General features: G+C 41.3%; 1 protein-coding gene across 5 annotated transcripts in view; it reads right to left on the bottom strand.

Annotated features, from left to right (window-relative positions):
• LOC308398394 (C-myc promoter-binding protein-like) overlaps window positions 1-25,625 on the bottom strand; it is a 93,739-nt gene that overhangs the window by 43,775 nt on the left and 24,339 nt on the right. For all 5 annotated transcript variants that reach the window (XM_080884993.1, XM_080884991.1, XM_080884992.1 and 2 more), the window contains 7 exons: window positions 24,428-24,758; window positions 14,629-14,875; window positions 8,139-8,208; window positions 5,554-5,723; window positions 2,314-2,600; window positions 1,805-1,871; window positions 1,515-1,573 (listed from right to left, as the gene is read on the bottom strand). In XM_080884993.1, coding sequence (XP_080741119.1) covers window positions 1,515-1,573; window positions 1,805-1,871; window positions 2,314-2,600; window positions 5,554-5,723; window positions 8,139-8,208; window positions 14,629-14,875; window positions 24,428-24,738 — 1,211 coding nt within the window. In that variant the 5' untranslated portion in view covers window positions 24,739-24,758. The remainder of the gene's footprint in view (window positions 1-1,514; window positions 1,574-1,804; window positions 1,872-2,313; window positions 2,601-5,553; window positions 5,724-8,138; window positions 8,209-14,628; window positions 14,876-24,427; window positions 24,759-25,625) is intronic.

Here is a 25,625-nt window from a genome sequence, read left to right on the forward strand (position 1 = left end):
AGTGCTTCTAATGTTCAAAATATTAAAATGACCATTTAAGTAGAACCATGAAAGTCAAAACATGATCTGGAAGAACAGAAAAAAAAATTCAGATATGGCATTTCTGCTCATCAGAAAAACAAAAACACCCATATCACTGCAATGGTGGTTGCATGTGACTGTCAAAGCGTCACAGTCACATGCAACTGTGACGCTTTGATACACAAATGCAGTCTTGCAGTCCAAATATGAAGAGTGTTCAAAAGGAACAGTACCTGCAACCTCATTACAAATGTCTAAAGTCTGTAAAGTAACATCTGGATCAGCCAAAGTCATTTTGAAAACAAGTGCAGTGGACAGATGAAGGTCACACAGAGCTGTCTGGCAACAATCACAATGATTTGTAGAAATAAAGTGAAGCCGCGCCTAATTTAACAAAAACTTTAGATTGGAAACATATTTTCGTTTGGAGCTGGTGGGGATTCAGGGGCAAAGGAGAATCTGCATGAATAGACAAAAACAGGTACAAACTAACAAACCCTACCCAAAAGAAAGTAAGAGCATTGGCTACGAACCCACATTTTTCTATAAATATTTGTGTGGTCTCAGAATTTTACAATCTCAGTTTAAACTGAAACATTTAAGAAGCAAAGATTTAATTTTTCATGCAGTTTTATTTAATTTGATGGGACCAACATGCCTCTAAAACTTTGAGACACAGACAATAAAAGGCTGGAAATTTAAGTGGTCCTTAAAAAACAGCTGTGAGAACATTTTGCACCTAATGAGTGTCACTGGCAACAGGCCAGGAACACGACTGTATGAAAACAAGAGGATCTCAGGCACCACTGTGGGCATAACAGGGCATGACATGTTTCTGTCATGGAAATCACTGCATGGACTCAAGAACACTTCCAGAAGTCATTGTGCCATCCGCAAATACAGGTTAAAGCTCTATCATGTGAAGAAGAAGCCCTATGTGAAGATGATCCAGGAACACAGCTTTCTTCTCTGGACCAAAGCTCATTTAAAATGTAATGAGGCAAAATGTAAAACTGTTCTGGGGTCAGATTATATCAGTGTGTTCAGTTTGAAAGCCTGCATCTCTGATGATATAGAGTTGCATTAGTACCTCTAGAACTGACACTTGCACATGTGGAAAGTTGCCATCAATGCTGAGAGGTATTTACAGGTGGCAGCTTTTTCAGGGAAGCCCTTGAATATTTTAGCAAGACGGTGCTACTGCATCTATTACATCAGCATAACTTACATGCAGTCCAGACCTTTCACCATTTAAAAAAAGCTGGAAACAAAAATCCTGTATCAGACAAAAATGGGATGCTACACAGCAGTAAATATGACCCTGTTGCAAATTTTTTGGGACATGCTGGTGCAATTTTTTTCTGACAAACTGTACATTTTGTCAGTTCAACAATTTGATATGTTTTCTAACTGACCTTTTACACATATTTCTTTAGATCTGACACCAAAACTAACATTTAGCACTAAGAAACTTTGAGCACAGCTGCTCTTACCTGAGCGGTAATGGAGAAGAGACCGGCTGGCTCAGCATCAGGCTGTCATGAGGGGAAAGCTAAAGAAAAGCTGGAAAATGAGATAAAACCAACCACGCAAAAAAAGTCTGCACTGAATCATTTAAATGTTCATTCATAATGAAGGACCAAAAGCGGTGCACCACTGCGGGTGAACTAACACCTTCAGAAATCAACTCATTCTTCAGCAAGATGCAGGTTAAACATTCTAGCCTGCATTAAATGCAATAAGCATCACAAAGAACCATTTTGCTCTTGCAGTTAAAACATACCTGCACAAGGATGCGAGGCCTCTGAGAAGAAGGGAAGGGAACTTTGTGCATGAAGTGGGAGATGTGCCTGGAATGAAGAAAAATGAGTGGAACATAAGGCCAAATATACCAGCAGTAGGCAGCAGAATAATCCATCTGTTCAACCAGTAATGAGCAGGAGTGAAATACACAAAGCATGACTCTTCTGTTACACATTACCTTACCAGCAGAATTACAAGTATGTATCTGACCAAACACAATTTCTGTTCCCTTTTTTCTTCCTCCATGTGAGAAAAAAATTTATTTTCTCTTTTTCAACTCTAACATCAGGAAACACAGGTCCAGGTTCAGACACAATTAAAACTAAACTAATGACATATCTCAGCGTGACACCATGTAGCAAACTGCCAAAGAAAAGAGTTATATTTCCACAACCCAATCATTGTAGTCGCTAGAACACTAAATAATAACATGTTCAGCAACCAGAGCATACGATTTTTAAATGAAGAGAGAAAACACAGAGTACCCACTTCTCAATGGGCAGGGCATGAGGGCCTGAGATGGAGTAGCGATAGAGGAATGTGAGGAACTTGCGGAAAGCATCGAAGAAGGGCCAGTGAGAGAGCAGGCAGATACACTTGTTGGTGTAGACTGAGCGCGGGCTGCCGTTTGCGGTGCTGCTGGTGCCAGCGGCCATACAGCTGGAGGGAGAGGGTTTGTGAGGGTCGGGGATCAGGAGACCCAGCTGGGAGAGCTGCTGATCGGTCAGGCACTCCTGTGGGTAGGGCTCATAGAACTGAATGGCAGCACCGTAAACCTGGTAGAGGAGAAATAAAAACACAGGAAACCAGAAACAGTCTAAATACTTATATACCTCTGTGATGTGATAATGCCACAGTCAGACACTTTTCTTGGTTTAGATTTGCTTTTGAAAAGGATGCAAAAAAAGATTTTTGTAAATAATAATTGATCTGCCGGTGTTTCTGTGACTGGTTAATAAACTAAAAGAAAAAAAATCATGCCATTTGCAATTTTACATGCCCAACTTCACATCTTAAAATTACTTGCTTTATCTATCTGACCGCCTAAACTCAAAGATTTCATTTACACAATTCAGTCAGTGCTCATTGCAAATGTTGCAAATGAAAATCAACTAAAACCCATCAACCTATCAAAATAGTTCCCAACCACTTTATGCTAATCAGCCAATTAGTTCTGATAAGCCAATCATTTTCTTTAGTATCTCCTCTCTCACTCACACAAGCAGACATACTGGCAAAACCTGAAAAAGTTGATTCTCAGCACACTGGCATACCAGCTTAGCATGTGAGATAGTGAAATTAAAATGTTCTTACATTAAAAATTTTCCTAACATAATAATAATAAAAAAAACCCCACTTGAACAGTAATATCAACAGTTAAATTAGCCCACATCTTGTGCATCCTGTGAGTTGACTGAGGCAACACCGCACAGGTCACTGATGAAACATACAGCATGGGAATTGAGTTAAGCAGCGGTAAAGACCTATTGCAGTGCTTTGCCTCGAGGTTTCTTAGCATAATGTAAACTGTAATGGATTTTCTGCAGTTTATTTCTTTTTAGGACATCCAGTACCAAAATGAATGAATGCTGGCTCCTGCCCACCAGATTCTACAGCCTTTTCAGGGCGCAACGACAATCTAAAATGTCCTTGCTGTCCAGAAACTTTCCATCCAGTCTGTGTGTAGCTGTTTAACTTCTACTGATCATTGAAATGCCAACAGTGGTTCAAACAAACAGCAGTTAGCTGAGCTTTATAAATCTCCTCTGCTTCCTGGAAATATGAGACCTTCCCACAGATCAAAGCTAACGGGCTTATCAGCTGTGTTGCCTGTTTGGGTCCGTTTTTCACATTTTCCTCTGAAAGGAACTCAGGCCTTTGTTTGCCAATGAGTGGGTGTGTTTGCTTCTATGTACACACTGTGGTCAAAAATGAAGCCTTTTTATTAAAAAGCACTGTGTTTTCATTCTATGAATGTCTATGAATGACTTTCCTTCTTCCACCACAAAGTTTACGGTTTCATCCAGAAACAGAAAGCCAACTAGAAATAAAACTGGAGATTTGACACCTTTTAACTGACGATAAAGTTACAAAAAAGTAGCAGAGACTGTGGTTATGGCAATAAATATAGAATATTTAACTTAGGCGTGATTGCTCAGTTATCAATGGAGTCTGCAGACTGCCAGAGTCCAGCTGGGTCTTCCTCTGACCTTGGCTAGTAAATGACAAGGCAGCAAACACACTGTCCTCACCAAATATCCCCGTTAGAGTCAACCTTCCAAACACACACACACAGAAACTTGACTCAGCAGCAGCAGACCGAGAAGGGTTTGGCACTGCCAACTGCTGCTGACCTCTAACTGACCTTGTTCAGCAGAGCAAACGATTAAACAGTGGAAGGCTTTGGATGTTATTTGTTTTCAATCGTGATTGTTTTACCACATAATTCACTAATATGTGTCAATATGACACTAACCACAACTGGACACCATTCCAAACCCAGAGATCAGCACAGCAGGCCAGAGCTTGTGTTTAGATTTGGAAACCAAGGATGTGCCTGTGTGCCTGTTTGAAACTGGAATTGTGCTCCTCTGCTGATGTGTCAGTGAACCTCTGCCGGGTTTGTTTGCATAAATTTACCCTTTCTTCTTTAATAAAGAATTCAAGATAGAAAAAAGCAAAGTTGGGCAACCATAAAAAGATGGCTTGTTGAGAAAAATGAGTTTCCTTTGGACTCCACAGTCCAAAAACATGCACGTTTTAGGATAACTGGTGACTGTAACTTGGCTGTCTGTCTCTATGTCTTAGCACTTGTAACCTTATCTATGGGGAATACTCTCCAATATAAGACTGCTGCAGCCCATTTTGAAATCTGAAAAGCCCCTCCAGTCAACCCAGGCCTTTAACCGTGATCATCACACAAGTCTATTGATTTCTTGATTACTAAGGTCTATCTTGGAAAATTAAAACTGTCCCTCTTTTTGAAGTGTGCTAAGTATTTGGATATTTTACTAATTCCTCAACATATCAAACTGTACGTATTGATGGATCAAAGTAAGTTTATATTACCCGCGTGAACAATGTTTACACCGCACAACACTATATTTTAGCCTTTATATAACTGGAATTGAAGGTAATAATGCCTCTTTTAAAGTGTGATATGATTTATGATGGGAAAATGCATGACTGGAATACTAAATATATCGGGTTACTGGTTTGATGTGCATATGTGTGAGAGAGTGACTCATTAACAGAAACAGAGTCTGCATTGTTGTGCCCTGAGAAGCAAAAGAAATAGCTCCATAAAAAGACAAAAGGAACAACCTTGTCCTTACAGTAGTGTTCAGGCATTTACTCTTCTAGTGAGCTGGTAGATTCTTTTTTGGGGGTGGGGGGGGTGGGGTGGGGAGGCTGTTTTATTGTTGTGTTTTAATGCAAAGTTGCTGCCTTAAAATACAAAGCACTACATATGAGTTTATAAGGTTTTGGCAACATGCCTGACCTATTTTTACTTCTGGCATGCAGCACAATGTGGTTTTCTCGTGCCCTACTACAGTGTATGACTCTGTGGTCGTGTCAGCTGTACAGATGGCAGTTGAAGTCTGTTGATGAGGTCTAACAGTCAGTGGGAGGCTCTCAGATCCAATGCTGTTGCCAGAGAAGCTTGTAAGTCACCTGGATGAGTGAGAAATAAAGTAGTGTGGCCAAATATCCATTCATTTATCTCACCTTCTCTCCAGAGGCTCCGGTGAGGACAAAGGTGGAAAAAACAGGGAGGGAGTATTTGGTGTTAGCTGGCCAGCACTCAATTGTGGCCCCCATGGGAAGGCAGAAGAGAGGAACAGACTCTGGCAGAGGGAATGACTCATAGTCCTCCTCTGGATATCTGCTGAATAAACCTAACAGAAGGAAAAAAAGAAACAACAAAACCCCAAACAAACAACTGAGAACTCAATTTAGAGAGCAGCTGAGGGCAACAGCCTACTATGAATAACAATTACAAGCTAATGTGGATGCAAAATTGCCTTTCTAATAAGCTTAAAAGCAAACAAGTGCAATGTACTATAATCACAAAGATAATGTACAACTTTATCGAGGCAACGTGTCACTAGAAACGCCTGGCTTTGTAATAAGCAAACAGTCCTACATAATCGCACATTCAGACAATTAGTTACTGTCAGTGGACACAAATGAAGAACAATGAAGTACTGATTTTACTTTGGCACTTACTTAACTCTTGAGCTGCATCCAGCTTGATAAAGGATGATATGAACTAAGCGGTTACACAAAGAGCTTTACGATTTAAAGTTATGCCTTATTAGGAATGTGGACACTTCTGCTAGTTCAAGTAAATGACACTGCAAACACTTGCCAGCTACTTACTAAACAGTAGGGGTGGGGGAAAAAATCAATACTGTGTAGTATCGTGATATTTTGTTTGCTAATAATGTATCGATACAGGGACAGCAGAAATCGATATTTTGTTACAAAAAAAGTTTTTGTGGACTGGAACTCTTCAGAGCATGTTGATCCTTTTTCTGAGCAAGAATCCTGACATTCCTTCACTGTCCAAATGTGTTTAACTTGTTTTTTGGCAGCAATAAACATGACAGTTTACTTATTTTAATTTAAGACATGTTTTATTTTAATTAAGTTTAAAACTTTTTTTATTTAATGTTAAATTATATTTTGTTTTAATTTACTTTCAAATTCTTCAGTTGCTGAATGGGCTGCATAGTTTTCATAAATTGCATAGTTCAGAATAGCTATAATTGTACCAGATGGTTGCATTCAGTTAAGTTGGACTAGACTGTAATACAAACCGTTCAGTTTGTCAACAATAAAACTGACTGAAATGAGAGAAAGACTGAGTGCGAGGCTTTGATATTAGATAAAATGAATATTGATAAAGTTTACCTTTATGTACAGAATTTGAATATCGCAAAATATTTTAAAAAATTGCAATAATATCGTATCGTGCGTTAAGTATTGTGATAATATCGTATCGTGGGATGTGAAAAACTGTGTCATATTCTTTTTAGTTGTGAAAACTGTGACAAGTACGATACAAACTGGTGAAGGTAAAGCTGAAAGTAAAAAGTTGTATTTTTAGAAACAATGGTTGTGGTGCTAAAGATAAACTTTTACTTTGAAAGCAAATGGCTTCCATTTGTTTGTGGTGTACTTTGCTAAGTCTCACCACAGCTTGGTGATGATCTTTAGCTTCATTTTTAGTCTCCTCCAAAAAATAAAATATAGCCCTTTAGCTGTGGTTGATGAGAATGCTGAAATAAACTGCAAATGTGCCACAGGAGCCAAATAATTTCTTGAAAATGGTTATTAAGCTCGGTTACACTGTAAAGTTTCACTGAATTATACAGGCAATCATTTTTTCTGTTAGTCTAATATATATATATTGGATTACAAAACTTTAACACTAAACGCACTAAAAGGAGGAGGGCCTTAGCAGTTCCCTGTGCTAAATACCCTACTACATTAGACACTCTGACTAATGTCCTGCTCCACAGCTATAAGTGCTCCTTCACATGTCATTTCTACATGAAAACCAAACATCCATCGCAGAACAAACTTATCTTTGCTCACATATGGATTAAACCTGAAGCTTGTTGCTTGGTGGATTTCCTTCCTGGCTTGAAGTGTTGAAAATAAGCATCATTTCTGTGAGCTGACTCATCCAAAGCATTAGATAATATCGCTTCACAGTCTGCTGCATATTCACAACACAACAAAACGTCAGCAAGTCTGAGACTCAGCCAAACCCGGCGACTCTGAGCCAATAGTGTTATCAGAAAATCTTATGTCAGTGTTTTTGAAATGGGGAAGACACACAGTATTTAATGTGGCATAATCACCACCTTACATGTAAATATATGCTAACCATTAACTCCCTAGCAGGGAATAATGTTGGCATGCAGAGGCTTATCACTTCACTTCAATTCTTGTTTAAACAAGCCGAATTGCAAGCATTACTGTAGCAGAGTGCCCTCCTGCAGCCAGTGCAGAATACGCTTGTCTCAACATCACTACACCAACACAGTTACAGCGAATATAGAAACAACCGATATGCAATAAACAGTTAGGACTTCGACAATTTATTATTCATAAAAGAGTGGGTAACTTTCTAAATGCATTGCAAAATCCACTCTGACTAGTCAAATTTTTCTCACCCACAATGCAAATAATTTGGCAGAAGAGAAAGCTACCTACAGACAACATACTATTTGATTTCTTAGAGGTTCACATCAGTATTTGGATCTGTGTGCACTGACAGTTATCAGATTAAAAAGGCTTACCTGCTTTGTACGCTATTGTGTTGGTTTTGGCCACAGACTTCTTGTAACACAGGTAGACTGAGGATCCCCACTGAAAACAAGAGCAGAAAACAGGTCATACTGTTATCCTCTGGGTCATCTTAGGGCCAATCAGGATCAAAACGCATCAAAATCTCATCTGGGCTCGCATTCCACTTAATCCTTTTCAGAACTGCAATTCTTTCAAATAACTAACAACAAGCACTATTTAAGTGTTTTTATTGTGCAGCACAGTATCAGCCTAGGATCTGTTCTCTGTATGTGGATAGCCATAAAATCAAACTTGCTCCCATCATGTTTATTAAATGTAAACAAGATTAAATAATGGACCTAAACGGCAGAAGTGGCAGCCAACCGTGGCTGCAGCATTCCTGAGGGAGGACGCTGTTGTGATTAGTGCACTGATAATACTAAACATTTTCAGAGGAGACATACTGTATTGTCTCCACCAGCAATGTTTTGACCCTTTAGACTCTTTACGTTTGGAGAGTTACTGCTTTAGTCAGGAGAAGATACAGCAGATACACTAAGTATCGAATATGGCACCAATATTCAAAATAAATATATTTCTAAAGGTGCTACTGACATGAATTTCTCACCAGATGTTGGTAACGACCCATTTAATCTACACATGCAAAAAAAATCATAGTCATAGATCTCCATATATTAAGTCACATGTAATAACTAAAGAAATCTTTAGATTTATTTGCATAGATTTCTATTTATTTCCTAAAGCGAATGGTCTTACTTTGCTGAAACCTTCAAAACGACTTTTGCTTGCAACAGCTTTTGTCCAGATTAGAGGTGGGGAAGAGAAAGCCGAAGCAAAATCTGAATAAAGAACATCATAAACTGTTGACCCTTACATTTAGGAGATCTGGGTGTTCTGTTACTCTGTAGGGGGCATTTCGCTTGTATGGTCTAGTTAATTTGTGTGCCTTTAATTTATGGGCTATAAACAGTGCTATCTGAACTCCAGGGGGGCACACCAATAAAACCACTGCACCTATAATAACCTATATAAGATAAGTCGCTATGCCTCAAAAGAACTAAGTTCAATTTCAGCACATCTATGTTCTTCCACTTCCACGCAGTCTACAAAGTTAGATGGTTAAAAATCTAACTTCAGTGTGGTATGGTAGGACATGGTTAATGTCTCTGAATCAATAGAGTCCTCAATGGACACATTTCTGGCTTTGATTACATTAACAGCTTAGTAGGACACTAATGGCTTGCAACACAATACTTCCTGGTGCAAAAATAAAGCTAAAAGAAAATCCATTAGGCCCTCATTCTGTGCAATATTCAGACTCTCCAAAACCATCCAGGGGCTAGTTCTGTCCAGCAGGCTGGGTATTTCACACCTCTGCCTTAGAGGTTTGGAAATTAGTTCTGAGTGATCACATCACTGGTCCTTATCACAACACTTACGGGAGATTTTCCACTTGTGTGTCACTGTGTTAGATATTGTGCTCCATCACCATCATGAGAACACCAAAGACAGTAATATCTCACTCTGACTCGGTTTCCCAGACAAGTGTCATTTGGAACAATGCTGAGTGTAGAACTGTGTGTAAAATAAGTGGTAGAGCAGGTCATCTACTGATTGGAAGGTTGGTGGTTCGATTCCTGGCTTCCCCTAGTCTGCATGTCAAATATCCTTGGGCAATATACTAACCCCAAATTGCTCTCCGGATGCATCCATCGGAGTATGAGTGTGTGTGAATGTTAGTTAGAAAGCACCTACAAAAATCTGCTGGTGTGAATGGGTGAATGCACAAGTTGTGTAAAGCGCTTTGAGTGCTCAGAAGAGTAGAAAAGCGCTATATAAGAACCAGTCCATTTACATAACATCTGCCTGCCGATAAATCCGTCATGCTCTAAGTACTACGTACCATAAGTAAAGAATATCATCATTCATTGTTTTTCTTTAACTAAGGTCATTCTTGGGTAAATCCTAAAGGAATTAAATAAATAAAGTGCAATGCAAATTTTTTGTACTTTTGGGCATTTTGTATCAGTTATACTCCAATTAATTTAAAAGACCAAATATATTACATTTCTATACTTTTTAAATAAATATAAATATAAATATAAAATAAATAAATGTGAATATATAAGTCAAGCCAGACTCTTGTGAAACCATTAGCATGTGAAGAGAGGCAATGATGCATCATATACACAAACATGAAAAGTTGTCCCTGTGAGAAAAAGCTGGATTCCGACACACAGTAGACAAATAACTTAAGTAGAAGTATAAACACTTGTGTTAAAATACTATGGTAAAAGTTAAAGTACTGATTTGAAATTCTAGTAAATAATGTAATGAAAGTACAGCTCTAGTACTCAAAGTATAAGAGTAAAAAGTAGCTCTTTGAACGACATTTCTGCCAACGATTGTTATGTAAAATGGACTGAACTTCATGTCATATTAAAATAATAATATTTAAAAAAATATTGGTAAATGTGAATGCAAACTGTATTTCCACTTAAACTCTAATTCTAATGAATGTGCTTAGCTTTAACATCTTTTATGCAGTACAAAAGCAGAGAAAATTGGAATTTGAAAAAAGCTCTGGGTGACTTTGCCTCCAGATCTAAACAGAATAAGGTGTACAGTGAGAGATGAGGGAAGCAGGTGGGAGAACCCTTAACCCTTAGTGGTGGAGTGTGTGGAAAAGAATCACTTAGAAGTAACTCACAATAATTTGAGCACAAGCAGATTTTATGTCCAGGTTGTGATCAGCTGCACTATGCTGCTAGGTCTTTGTGAATTTATCCAACTGAGTTCAACAAAATATAAGCAGATGTTACATGAGTTCATGTCACCCACCCTACATGGATACCTGCTAATACTTGTTGAGCTTTTAGTTAAAATGCATTTGAAAGTATCTGCCACTCAAAATTTTTTTACTTCTTTTGTGCTCACTCCTGTAGCATTAGCTGGATGGTAAAGTACAGTGACTACGACTTGCGGACATCTGCACCAAAAGTATGTTTCCAGATTTTTCCCTTCAACAAATGTTACATATAATAGTAACATATAGTATAGTACAACAAATGATGCATAAATTGGTTCATCTCTACCTGTGTGACAAGCACCATAATACACCAATAGGATTGTCTTCTAAGGTTTTTATTCCCTCCGTTTAGGCAAAAATTGATCTGGTGATTAGTGATGGGAAATAATACCCACACACACAAAATGTCTTGAACCTAAGGTAGGAAGGCTTTTTGAAAACTAAGGAGTAGTAAGAAGAGATATTTGTGTTTAAAAGTGAGGGAGTATAAGTACAAACACTGTCAAAAAAAACAAACAAACGCTCAAGTAGATACAGATACCTAAAAATTCTATGTAAGAATCTTATTGTGGTGGAGGTGTGGTCCCTGGCTCGGCTGCAGGGGAGGAGTGGTGCAGTGAGCTCAATGGGGCGGTGCTGGGGAGGCAGGTGAGAACACAGCTGGTGGCGTTTGGTCTGATGACAGTTTCTTCCCCTTTTTCGTGAGACGGGAGAGGAGCGGAGGGGAGCTTTGGAACAGCTGAGACCTGAGCGGACCAGACTGTGAACTGTCACAATAAGCAAACCCATAAATAAACGTGACATCTCGCTATACCGATCTGTGTGTGTGTGAAGTGCATTTTACACTTATTAAGGTACAGCACCAAACTTTTTGTACTTTATTACTTCCTACCTCTGCTTCTGACAACTAAAACTAAGGATGCTTCCAAAGTTTAATAAAAATATTTAACAGGACATCACATTCTGCTTCAGGCACTAAAAGTCTATAGATTAATGAACTAGGAAATTTCAGGACACATGCAGCCACAAACAGCACCTTGAAGGGGATTGCCTATTCTAAGAAATGCCAAATGTAGACCTCGCTGACACTGCAACGACTTTTACAGTAATTTAGTCTGTGTGTGTGTGTGTGTGTGTGTGTGTGTGTGTGTGTGTGTGTGTGTGTGTGTGTGTGTGTGTGTGTGTGTGTGTGTGAGAGAGAGAGAGAGACTGTGTGTGGTTGCATTGGTGGGTGAGAGAGAGAAGCAGAACAACATAAAAAGAATATGACAGGAAAGTGAACAGAGCACAAATACTGGGTGTGGAGAAACTGAAATGCAGAAGCAGACAACATCTAGCTCAAGGGGCTTCACTATATGAAAAAAAAAAACTATATTAAGAAAACACACGCACACACAGCATTGAAAAAACCTTCATGAGGCATTTTGATGGTTCTCCATAATTAGATGTACTAGCCAATTGGAGCACCTTACATGAAGGCAGAGAATTCTCTTCAAAATACTGAAATACACATTTAACTAGAAAAAAAAACAATAAACAGATGAGATGGCTTTCACTCCACAACATGTGTCAGCACAATAAAGAAAAAAAAAACAAAAAACACAGAAGTTTGACTTGAACAGAATGACTTAAAATCTTTTATCACATGACAGTATGAGAAGAAAAAAAAAGCTCAGAACCATCTTGTATTGCTGACAAGTTTCACACCAAAGCTTTAAGAGACTTAAAATGAGACAGCAGAGTGAAGTTGAGGATTCAAGACTTATGACTAAATGTCTTAGCATTTCAGGTGACGGCCTGACAGCACGAGCAACCATCTGCTGAATTCAAAATGTCATAGAGTACCTTCAGAAAGGGAAAAAAATCCACATTCAGTTGTTAAGAACTGTTTGTTTGTTTTTTAAATTACAAGTTATTCTGTTTTGAAGAATATGACATTATTGGGTTTACCCAGTTGCTCTCGACCTGCACCTATCATCTACTTTTCCTGTTGTTAAAAATCCAACAACACTACCATCAACATTTGCATTGGCATATTTAGACTAAAATGGCTCATTCCCATTCAAATATTTGGTTTATACTTTTAACTTATGTTTGCTTCCAGTTTACACTTTCTGTATCTTACCCTCTTTATGCTGATGTCATTCGTTCTGTTAGGTCTTTCAAACTAATCTTCCTCCTCAATAGCTGAGGTCTGTGGTTTTGAGTGTGTGTTGCTATTTTTATTTGTGTGCAACTTGTACATAAAGTTCAAAATGTTTGTTACACTTTAGTATTTGTGTCTTTAGCACAAAAATGAAAGATGCTACATCTCAAGGAGATTTCCTTCATATATAAATAAATGGCCTGTAATGAGTGCGCTGGATAATCCTGTTGCTTTAACCAACTGGGTTCTTTACTCTAAAGAACTAAAGAAATCAGTGATGTTAGGGCTGGGCGATATGGCCTAAAATTCATATCGCGATATAATTTGAAGCATGTGCGGTAACGATATATATCGCAATATATTCTTTTCTTCTGTATAACGTATTTTCCACACTATAAGGCACACTTAAAATCCTTTAATTTTCTCAAAAATCGACAGTGTGCCTTATGTATGAATTCTGGTTGTGCTTACTGACCTCGAACAGATTTCTGCATGCAGAAATCTGTTAAAAAATGTTTTAGTACAACTTTGATAAGCTGCACTGCTTGATAGATTGTCAGAGCATTACGGCTGCCATAGTGAGGAGCTTCGCGGAGTAATCTGGGTCCAAAACTCCGTCCATTCAGGTCCCAAAGTCAAAGGCTAAGGGCTAAAAACGGTCTAAATTATTTCATCTTTAATTAAATCATCAGCGTTGCTGCTTTATCGGGTGTAACAATTAAGTTTTACATCCATGCATCCATGAAAACAGAATTTATTAAATTTAACAGGAAGTTAGCTCGCTAGTTTACACCTAAACATTTCATACCATGTTCTGACTGAGAGATTTTTGAAACTAATTCAAACGTACAGCTCTGCTACCACTTCCAACATAAATGAAGACAGAAAACTAAACAGCAGTGCCGTTTGTAGGGTTACTAAAGTTGGACTACCTGGTATATAATGTTGTGCTACGTGATTGCTAGCAACACAGCTATTTTAGCATAACATTAGCACAGTGAAGCCGGAGGATGAACACCAACTTTTTTTCCACTCGATAAAAGTTAACGTGAGGGATTCTGGTGGTCAGGGACAAATGCAATCGCATAGCAGGACGCTATACACGGGCCAAACTTCAGTCAGGAGAACAACTGAGATTATTCATCCACAATACGAGGTTAGTTATTAATATACTGCAACAACATGGGAATAGAGCAGCTGCGAGAGAATTCAACATTAATGAATCAATGTTACGGAAGTGGAGGAAGCGCAGTTTTTGGTTTTCCCCATATTTCAAAAGTGCTTCATCTCTTTGCTATGACTGTCGCCCGGCATAATTTGCAGATGATAATGGTTGTAGCCGCTGCGATGCTTTCGACCAAAACAGACGCAGCTTGATGACATCATCAACATGTGCTATCGCGATAGAGCGATATAGTCAAAATCTCTATCGTTGGCCAAATTTATATCATTTATATCGTATATCGTTTATATCACCCACCCCTGAGTGATGTATTCCTCTATTCCTCACCAGTTTCTCCCTTACCATGCTGCTGTTGAGATTCTTCTCCACCTTGCAGAAAGTGTGTGGTGGGGTCTCCCCTTTGCTCGGGATGATGATGCAGACGTCTGTGACGGCCAAGGCGGCGTGCGGCTGGCTCTCGGGAGCCCGGCGGTAGGTGATGTAGATGCGTTGGGAGGAATTACCACTGATGTTGGCTGGGCGACCAGAAGGTGTGGTTTGGATAAGGTGGCAGCCCTGCTTCAGACGCTCCTTCCACTCATACAGCACACTACAGGAGGAAGCACAGCAATGTGGTCAACCACATAAACTGCCACATCGGGGTGTAGTTATTAGTGTGATTTCCATGCACAATTGATTGCTGGGCTACTCAGCTGGAGCAAGTCCTACGCTAGTGCAGAATTCAGTGGCTAGCACAATGAAATTGATTAGTCTGCTCTGTATTATCTTATCCAAAGCAGCATTTGATGGAATTCATGAAAAACAGACATTTATAAGCATTCAAAGTGGCAAATTCAAGCTCAGAACCACCTCCATTACTTTGGCCACAATAACGCATGTTGCAAAGGAGGAAAAAGTCTGGACACTATCTGGCTCCAATTTAATAATGGAATTCTTGCCAGCCACAGTCTTGTTGAGCAGACATCCTTTTCCAGTCCAAATAAGACATTAGTTTACTAACATCTATTTCTTTAAAAGAACAGACAAAAAAAAGGGCCACATATCACAGTTGTTTGTCCAACACTGTACAACTACACTGTATATGCAAGGAGGAAGATTATAAATCACATTAGAAAATGATTGACTGATTGACAATGACTGAAAATACTGATGACCACCAGTGCTACCCCACCTAGATCTTGAGTTGAAGACTCACTGTGATTCCAACCTCTCTAAGGTTTTTAGTAAATGTGCCTATGGTATCGATTTGACGGTCCTACTTCGCCTCGTTCAGAAGTTATCGCATTTACAAACTTGTAACAAACTCGTGTCCAGGCAGCCCACCCACCCCTGGTATTGTCTAATGATATACTAAAACAGATCAAAAACGACACTATAGATCTCATTGAGAAACAGCATACGGCCCAATTAATACAGACAATATAGAATTTGCAATAAACATTACCTGTGACTAAATGGTAAATGGCCTGTATTTGTATAGCGCTTTACACTACATTCAGTCATCCACCCATTCATTCACACACTGGTGATGGCAAGCTACATTGTAGCCACAGCTGTCCTGGGGCGCACTGACAGAGACAGAGGGGAAAAAGCATTACAGATTCTCAATCTCTTCCATCACTCACAGGAGATAATCAGTATGGAAGCATGTTAGTTTCTTTCTAACACATATTAATTACAGCTTCTGGTCAAAGACTGTCAGCTTGGCAGCAGTGTTGCTAGTTAGCTTTCACATCAGGCAACGGTAACACGCCAGCTCACTTAAACAGACATCACAAGATCCTAATGTAGCCAAGTGAGCTGAGGCTGCATTCAAACCCAAACTGACAACAGTCTCTGCTTGTGGTGAAGCTAAGCAAGAAAAAAACCCAAAAAACAGAAAAACAACAAAACATTCCAACTTTGCTGTAGATGACACTGTATTTAGAAGCAGCACAAATTTAGCACCAGTGTTTATTCCAATGCAACCTTCTCTATTTACTGATTCCTTCTTATGTGCGAACTCAGCTTTCAGCTGGAACACTTTGACTTAAATGCACATTTGGTAATGAAAAGATATCAAATCAGTATTCGGTTTTTCTGCTTTTAATTGAAAATCTTATTTTTTAAGCAGAATTTTAACTCCTATTCGCTTGTACTTATCAGCTGAATTTGCCTTTGACTGACTTTGAGAGTTGTGATAGTCTTCACACATGTATATACACACAGCTTACAGTATACTGACACATATATTGAGCCTGTACTGCACAAGAGGACCCTTGTACAAACCACTTAGCGGACAAGTACTGAGAGATACGCAACAGTGGCAGTAATTTTAAACACTCCTCTTGGTATTTCCATTATGCACTTATCCTCCATTACTGTTTCAAGTGAACTCAACAGGCATTTTGTGGCACTGTCTGAAAGCTGAAAAGAGAAGAGAATGTAAAGTAGTCGACCGAGAGATTTTTATAGTTTCTTTCTTTTTGGTTCCTGCGCTGATTGCTGTGGTAGCAAAGTGACCGACTTTGCTCTGCACGTCTTTCTGTGCTGTTCATATGTGTATATATTTGTATTGACATCAGTCAATACAAATATATGTAATACACTCTTAAAAAATGGCTCAATAAAATATGTATTTATAAAACAAATATTCCCAGGGTAGGGTTACCTGGGCCCTGTCCTGGAGCCAGACCTGTGGAGGGTGCCCAAGGGTGAGCGCCTGATGGTCGGACCTTATGCCATAGGGCAGAGTCTGGTGCAGCCTTAAGAAGGGGCGTGTAGGGACATTCTAACTGTATCATCAAATCTGCAGTTGTGTGTTCTGGACACTGAGGTAAAGAGAGAGGCTGAGTTGCCACCAGGTGGTGAGTTGGATCAGGTGGTGAGGCAGCATACTAGACAGACCTGCATGTCATAACATATAATTAGGATGCTGCGCTGGGACCGCCTGAGAGAGGCCCCAGCCCGCAAGATCTTCAACTCCCACCTCTGGCAGAGCTTTGACAGCATTCCAAGGGAGACTGGGCACATTGAGTCCAAATGGACCATGTTCAGTACCTCAGCAGTCGCAAGGTGATCAGTGCCTGTTGTGGTGATAAAACGCAAACCAGATTCTAGATACTGCAGGTGAAGGGAGCCATCAGACTGAGGGAGTCCTATCGAGCTTGGTTAGCCTGTGGGACTTCAGAGACAGCCTATAGATACCAACAGGCCAGGTGGAACACAGCTCAGGCAGTGGCTGAAGCAGAAAGGAGGGATGAGTTCGGAGAGACCATGGAAAAAGAGTTTTGGACTGCCTTGAAGAGCTTCTAGGAAAACCGTCAGGCGACGGTAGATGTTGTAAGGCTGTCTTGGTTGACACGTCTCTACAATGTTTCATGGAGAGCAGGGGCAGTACCTTTGGATTGGTAGACCAGGGCAGTGGTTCCCATCTTCAAGAAGGGGGACTGGTGGGTGTGCTCCAACTATAGGGAGATCACTGCAGCTGCAGTGAAGTGGATACTGTACCGGTCCATCATGGTGAAGAGAGAACTGAGCATAAAAACAAAGCTCTCGATTTGCCAGTCAATCTAAGTCCCTACCCTCTCCTACGGTCACAAGCTTTGGGTGGTGACTGAAAGAAGTAGATACAAGTGGTGGAAATGAGCTTTCCCCAAAGGGTGGCAGGCCTCTCTCTTAGACATAGGGTGGGGAGTTCGTCCATCCAAGAGGGGCTCAGAGTACAGCTGCTACTCCTCCCCGTCAAAAGGAGCCAGTGGAAGCTGTTCAGGCTTCTAACAAGGATGCCTCCTGGGTGAGGTGTTGTGGGCATGTCCCACTGGGAGGAGGACCCAGGACACACTGGAGAGATTATATCTCTCAGCTGGCCTGGGAGTGCTTTGGTATTCCCCTGGACAAGCTGGAGGAGGTGGTTGGGGAGAGGGAGGTCTGGGCTTCTCTGCTTAGGCAACTACCCCCATGACCCAGCCCTGGATAAGCAGAAGAAAATGGATGGGACGATGAAGCTCCGTATGTTCCCTTTTTAATCCTCATTATAGACCTTTTTCAGGGCACACATTTTGAGCACTGTTTACAATTACCGCTTCTTGTAGTCAATAATATTAACAATTACATTTATTTAGGAGAGAACGATCCAAGGTGTGGTATTATATGTGATGGTTACTGAAGAGAGATTGCATAATTAATGAATAATAGTTAACAGTTCTACCTGTGGCTTTCCTGCTGTCATGAGTCAAAATGTGTGCGTTGAAAAACTTAAATTGCCACACATACACAACACTTTTTCCATTTGCAGACAGTGCCAGCAAAAAATATAATGTTTGAGTAAAACTGCATGCAAATAGTGTCTACACCTGTTCACCCACATAAGCCCTCAGTAACCATTAGTGTTGCCAGTGTCTGGGAAGTGCAGCCCCTTTGGGCTTTCAGCACACAAAAGCTGCTGATATTGTCTGAGCACATTCTTTGTCAGTGCCTGATAAGCACTGCACTGTGTAGTGTCAGAGGCCAGTGAGAGCCTCCTTAGCATCATCACCCCTAGTATGGGAGTGCTCAGCAAACAGTATTGAATTCACACAGCTGAAAAGATGCTGCTGAAGAGGACACCTCTAACGGTGCTTCGCTTCCACTTTTCTGTTGGTAAAATCACAATGGCTGAAAGCAACTACTGCGGAAAACTGCCACCAAGGAGGATTCCAGGGCAGAGCAGAGCATTTTCTGACGTGAGAGCACTTCAGCTTTTTGGGCCGCTTTTCACAGCTGGTAGAAAGCTGCCAGTCACAGGAAGAACAACCACAATGTTTCCTGATAACAGCAACTGATCTTAAATAGGGCTTCTCCAGAAAGTTTGTTAACTGTGAAATGAGGGGAATTTAGTTTTTGTTTCAGCGAGAGCCAGCTTCAACTCTGGGCCAGTTACCAGGTTAACAGACTCCATGAAGCTAAACTGCACACTGGCAGGTTTTTAATTTTTTGTTGTTGAACTAGGACTCCTCTCATGCTTAGCCTGGCTGCGTCAATGCATATCATCATTCATTCAGTCGATACCAAAGCAAATATGGCAATACATCAATTAGCAGTTTTAAGTTGGTTTTTTTTTCCTAGGATGACTTCCAGTTAAACATTAATCACTCTGTGCTCAAAGAACAAGGACAAAAATGTTTTTATAAGCTGTTTTTTATAAAGCTCTGTGACTGTAAAGACAATAAGGCAACTGTCAGGTTGTCAGCCAGTTCCTCTGCACTCAGATCAATATCAATTACAACATATGGTGGTGACTATATGAATATATCCAGGTGAGGATTATTGCGGTGTAGCTGAAACAACTTAAAGATTCTTAAACTGGACTAACAATGTAGTTTAAAGGGAGATTTTGAATTCAGGGTGCAGGCAGTCCGAATGTGTTCAAACAGCATTTAATGCTGAAATATTTACACACCTCATAAATAGAATCATTAAATGTTGCCATGCAAGATTTGTGAGTCCAAAAGGACATTTAAAAGTTAAAAGATGGTGTGAAAAACTAAATGTAGTAGGATTCCAGCTTTTTTTTTTTTAATCTAACTGGGTAAATGATAATTGATTGGAGCAAAGAAAATAGAATCATTTTAACTTATTTTATATTTCCCTGCTGATTTTTAAGATAAATGTCACTGCTTCACATTGACATGCATTCAGAACTGGAATGGATGAAAAATGGACTGTTTCTTTTATATCGCTTTTTTTTAATCTAATCCAGGGATAATCTCTGCTCATCATTTATGCATAGCCACAGTACTGTAGGCCAATTCCCCTTTTTTCCACACAGAGAGTTAACATACATAGCCAACTTATCCCTGGTCATGATCAGACTCAGAGTTTCTCATAAAAGAGTGAATCAACTCGAGTTTAGAGTTGAAATCAAATTTGCTAAATTTGCTTCCTGGAATGGTTCCAACAAGTAAGATGAATAATAATCAGAATCAGAATCAGAATCAGAATACTTTATTGATCCCTGGGGGAAATTATTTTTTGTTACAGTGCTCCATTTTAAACCAACATTAAGACAAGACAGACAATACACTAACTAAGAATAGTACAATATATACATATATATACATACATACATACATAAGTCACTCATAAATAAATAGTTGGAAAAGAAACATGTGTAGTTGTAGCAGCAAACAGTGTGTTAAGTGGATGCGTTGTACAGGGAGATGGCCACAGGCAGGAATGATTTCCTGTGTCGTTCAGTGGTGCTTTTCGGTAATCTCAGTCTCTCACTGAACGTGCTCCTGTGACTGACCAGCATGTCATGGAGTGGGTGGGAGGTGTTATCCAACATTGTCTTTATCTTGGACAGCATCCGCCTCTCCGACACCACCTTGAGGGAGTCCAGCTCCATCCCCACAACATTGCTGGCCTTACGGATTAGTTTATTAAGTCTGTTGGCATCTGCGACCCTCAGCCTGCTCCCCCAGCATGCAACAGCATAGAGGATCGCACTGGCCACAACAGACTCATAGAAAATCCTCAGCATTTTCTGGCAGATGTTGAAGGACCTCAGTCGCCTCAAAAAATAGAGATGACTCTGGCCCTTCCTGTAAAGTGCTGTGGTGTTTTTAGCCCAGTCCAGTTTATTGTCAATGTGTACTCCAAGGTATTTATAGTCCTCCACAATGTCAACACTGACCCCCTGAATTGAAACAGGGGTCAAGTGTTTCCTGGTCTTCCTGAAGTCCACGATCAGTTCCTTGGTCTTTGCCACGTTGAGCTGCAGATGATTCTGCTCACACCACGTGACAAAGGAGTCGACCACAGCCCGGTACTCTGTCTCATCATCCCTGCTGATGCATCCAACCACCGCAGAGTCATCAGAAAACTTCTGAAGATGGCAGGTCTCTGTGCAGTGGCTGAAGTCTGTGGTGTAGAGGGTGAAGAGGAAGGGGGAGAGGACAGTCCCCTGTGGTGCCCCTGTGTTGCTGATCACCTTGTCAGACACACACTGTGGGAGACGTACATATTGTGGTCTTCCTGTCAGGTAATCAACAATCCAGGACACCAGAGAAGCATCCACCTGCATCGCTGCTAACTTATCACCCAGGAGGGTCGGCCTGATGGTGTTGAAAGCACTGGAAAAGTCAAAAAACATGACCCTCACAGTGCTCGCCGGCTGGTCCAGATGGGTGTAGACACGATTGAGCAGGTAGATGATGGCGTCCTCAGTTCCGAGACGAGGCTGATAAGCGAACTGAAGGGGATCCAGGTGTGGTCTTACTATGGGTCGCAGCTGGTCCAGGATGAGCCTTTCCAGGGTCTTCATGATGTGGGAGGTCAATGCCACGGGCCTGTAATCCTGGGGGCCACTGGGACGTGGCGTCTTTGGTACAGGGACGAGGCATGATGTCTTCCACATCACCGGGACCCTCTGCAGACTCAGACTCAGCATAAACAGTTTATGAAAGACTCCACACAGCTGGGGGGCACAGGTCTTGAGGACAAGGGGACTCACTCCGTCTGGTCCAGCAGACTTGCCTGAGTGAAGTCTCCTCATTTGCATCTCAACCTGGTATTGAGTGAAGGTGATGGGTGGGGGAGGGGTGTCAGGAATCTCACAGGAGGCAACAGCGCCATGTGAAGAGAGAGGCTGGCACAGTGGTGTGGCTCTGGATTCCAGGCTGACTACAGGTGAGGTTGTGGGGGTGGGAGCAGACACTGTGGTGTCGAATCTATTGAAAAACAGATTCAACTCGTCGGCTCTATTCTCACCTCCCTCAGTTCCCCTGCTGTTGGTTGGCCTGAATCCAGTGATGGTCTTCATGCCCCTCCACACCTCTCTCATGCTGTTCTGCTGGAGTTTCCACTCCAGCTTCCTCCTGTAATTGTCCTTAGCCTCTCTGATCTTGTCCTTTAGTAACACCTGGATCTTCCTCACCTCCTCTTTGTTGCCCCCTCTGAAAGCCCTCTTCTTGTTGTTGAGGAGGGCTTTGATGTCCTTAGTCACCCACGGCTTGTTATTTGGGTAACAATGAACAGTCTGAGCTGGAACAATGGAGTCGGTGCAGAAAGTTATGTAGTCTGTGATACACTCAGTAAGCCCATTGATGTCCTCGGCGTGAGGCTCACAGAGTGTTTCCCAGTCGGTCACCTCGAAACAGCCCTGTAGTTCTGCTAAGGCCTCCTCTGACCACCTCCTGACAGTCCTGGTGGTCACAGGTTCCCTCCTCACAATTGGCACATAGCAGGGGGTGAGGTGAATCAGGTTATGATCTGACCTACCAAGTGGGGGGAGGGAGGAGGAGCTGTATGCATCCTTGACGTTAGCATACAGTAAGTCCAAAGTTTTCTCTCCCCTGGTGGGACAGTCCACATATTGTTTGAATGTTGGTAGTGTATTGTCCAGTGATACATGGTTGAAGTCACCCGAGATCACAATAAAGGCACTCGGGTGCTGAGTCTGTAGCCGAGCTATGGCAGAGTGGATAGTGTCACATGCAGCTGTGGGGTTAGCAGAGGGGGGTACATAAACAGCCACCAAGATGACGTGAGAGAATTCCCTGGGTAAATAATACGGCCTGAGTCCAACAGCACACAGTTCAGTGTCCGGGCAACAAATCCTTTCTTTGATTGTTATGTTGGCAGGGTTACACCACCGGTTGTTAACTAAAACAGCAAGCCCACTTCCTTTACGCTTACCGCTAGCGATGCTGTCCCTGTCCGCCCGAACAGTGTGGAAGCCTTCCACGGAAGCATTCTCATCGGGAATGTCCTGGTGCATCCATGATTCGGTGAAACACATCAGGCTACACTCTCGGTATTCCCTCTGACTCCGTACCAGTGCTGAGAGCTCGTCGATTTTAATTGCCAACGATCGCACATTACCCATCACGATAGACGGCAGACACGGTTTAAACCTCCTCCTCGCTTCGAGCCTCCGCTGTCTCACCGTCACCTTTTTTCTTCTCTTCTGTCCTTGACCTCTGCATCCCCGATGTGTTTTCCTCCAAATTTCAGCTGGTACTTCTGCGGGCCTGGCCAGCGAACCGGCCGGCATCAGGGCGATCAGCTGATCTCTGGAGTAAACAGTCCGTGCGTGTAGGAGATGTGCCGCGGTCCCGTTCCTTGATAAAAGTAACAGTTCCACGGCCACCAGAAGAACAAAAACTCTCTCAATCCACATGATTGAGTAAGAGATAGAAAACGGAGGAAAATACAAGTCAGGAAAAAAAAGAATACGTAAGAAAAAAAAAGCTAAACTAAGAGAAAAGCAGGAGCGACTGTAACAGGCTGCACGCTGGTTGGCGCATGCGCACTAAATAAACGAGATTGTGTACTGCATATGTAAACAACAGCACTGCATGTCTTGGGCAGGCTTGGAGTCAGCACATCATTACAGTCATTCATCCGAGGTGTTTAGAAAATTCTGTCAAGCTGGTGAATTTAATGAGTAAATCCTAAATCCTAGCAAAAGTGACTCAATTTACATTTTCATAAATTTATTCTAATGTTCACAAAGCACGTGCTGTTATTTCAAAAGAGAAGCGTAAACACTTTCCCATTTGTCTTTTTCACCTTCTTTCTGCGGCAGAATTCAACTCTCTTTTTTTTTAATGTACAGATATTTATGTCTCCCAGAGGATGAACTGGATCTCTTTATTTTACATGCATTTATATAATCTGTCCCACTTGGTTTTTGCAGCCTATTCCAGTTTTCCTGACAAGGTGACACTTTTCCATACTTCAGTGGTAATATGAATTGCTTCCAGACTGGATCCTCCAATCCCTAGCTTTATCTTCATCATCATCATCATCATCATAAATTCCTTTCTGATTTTGCATTTTGATGGCAAAGTAAAATTGACATCTGAGCATTTACAAAAGCATTTGCAGGCAGGTTAATTCTTGGCCTACACAAGAAGAGAAATACTTTAATGAACACCTCCACTGAAAAGCTTTAGTCTCAGACTAGCCCAAATCCACGTTTGGGACACCAAGCTTTAACCTGCTTTGCATCAGCATGTAAATGTAGTCCCTGACAATGTTAGCAAGCTCACTTAAACAGCCAAATGCAGACTCAAAGTGGTGTTAGCCCAGCTATAGAAAAGGTTTTGGAAATAAAGACAATGTTGTGCTTTGCCTTGTTTAATTACAAACAAGGCAACCTCCTTTGGTTACTTACCCCAAGTCGGTTAGTGGTGGCTTGTCACGACCTCGCCTGTAGCACAATAAGATCTGCGGCGCCATGAGGGCGCCGTTGTTAAGATCAGCCGATTGGCCTGTCGGTGTTGTTTCTATGCATGTGAACCCTGGCGGCACCTCCTCCCCCACTGAGCGGATCACCACTGCCACATCTGTGATGGGTGCCTTAGGCTTGGCCGTCTTGTGGCAGACATCATCAAAGTGGATCTCCTGGTCCAACGGCTTGGACGGGTCCGTCAGACCAGCCACCACAAAGTAGTCGGCTACACGAGGGCCTTTGTCCTCCATCATTTCCCATCCCCGCCAACTACCTTCAGAGGGAAAAAGAAAGAGAGGGGTAGAGACACAGAGAAGAGAGAGAGAGAGAGAGAGAGAGAGAGAGAGAGAGAGAGAGAGAGAGAGAGAGAGAGAGAGACAGACCAGGAGATTAATTTTCGTTGTGGTTGCAGGTACAGACGGTTCTTGTATCCTTGCTCTGGCTTTAAAATGAAAAAAAAAATCTGACAGCCATAAATCTTTCAAAAGGGAGGCCAGTAGAAGGGCAAATGGAAAGAGAGGGCAAAAATGTGGGGAAGAGAGGCTATATAATGAAGCAGCCATTTAGAGCTTGGGTAGTTAGCTGACAGTCTTTGGCCAGGTCACGTAATCAGCGGAAGGTTCAGCGTCCCAGCTCAAGGACACACGTGGATGTGATGAGGGCATAACATTTTTGGTCTTGAGGTTTTTCAACCTTACTCTAATTCTAAAGAGTGAAACTCTGGCTAGCTACACAGACCTGAGTGTGCATTTTGAACAGGGAGCAGTGAGGTGTTTCTTCACACATTCCACCTTAATTAAAGACTGCCCCCACGTATAAACCTGAGCTTACAAGCTTTGTGATATTACAGAGCCTATTAAGCCTGTGTGATAAAAGCCAAACAGTAGTTTTCTTAATCTAGCCCAGAAGGGCATGCTCAGACTCAATAAGATCATCTACATTTACTGAAGCAGCACAGTCTCAAAGGGACAATGATATGGTTATATAAACTAAAGAAATGCCTTTTGTTAGAGATAAAGAAAACATCCTCTGCAATTGACAAATTACAGAGTTGCACATGTTTACCAGCATACAAACCTCAACCTCTGTCATGAGCTGTCATGAGGTTAACTGAACTTCAGGTATGAAGTTATGACCTGCA

The sequence above is a fragment of the Rhamphochromis sp. 'chilingali' genome (assembly GCF_963969265.1).
Source record: "Rhamphochromis sp. 'chilingali' genome assembly, chromosome: 6".
Classification (NCBI taxonomy): Eukaryota; Metazoa; Chordata; class Actinopteri; order Cichliformes; family Cichlidae; genus Rhamphochromis; species Rhamphochromis sp. 'chilingali'.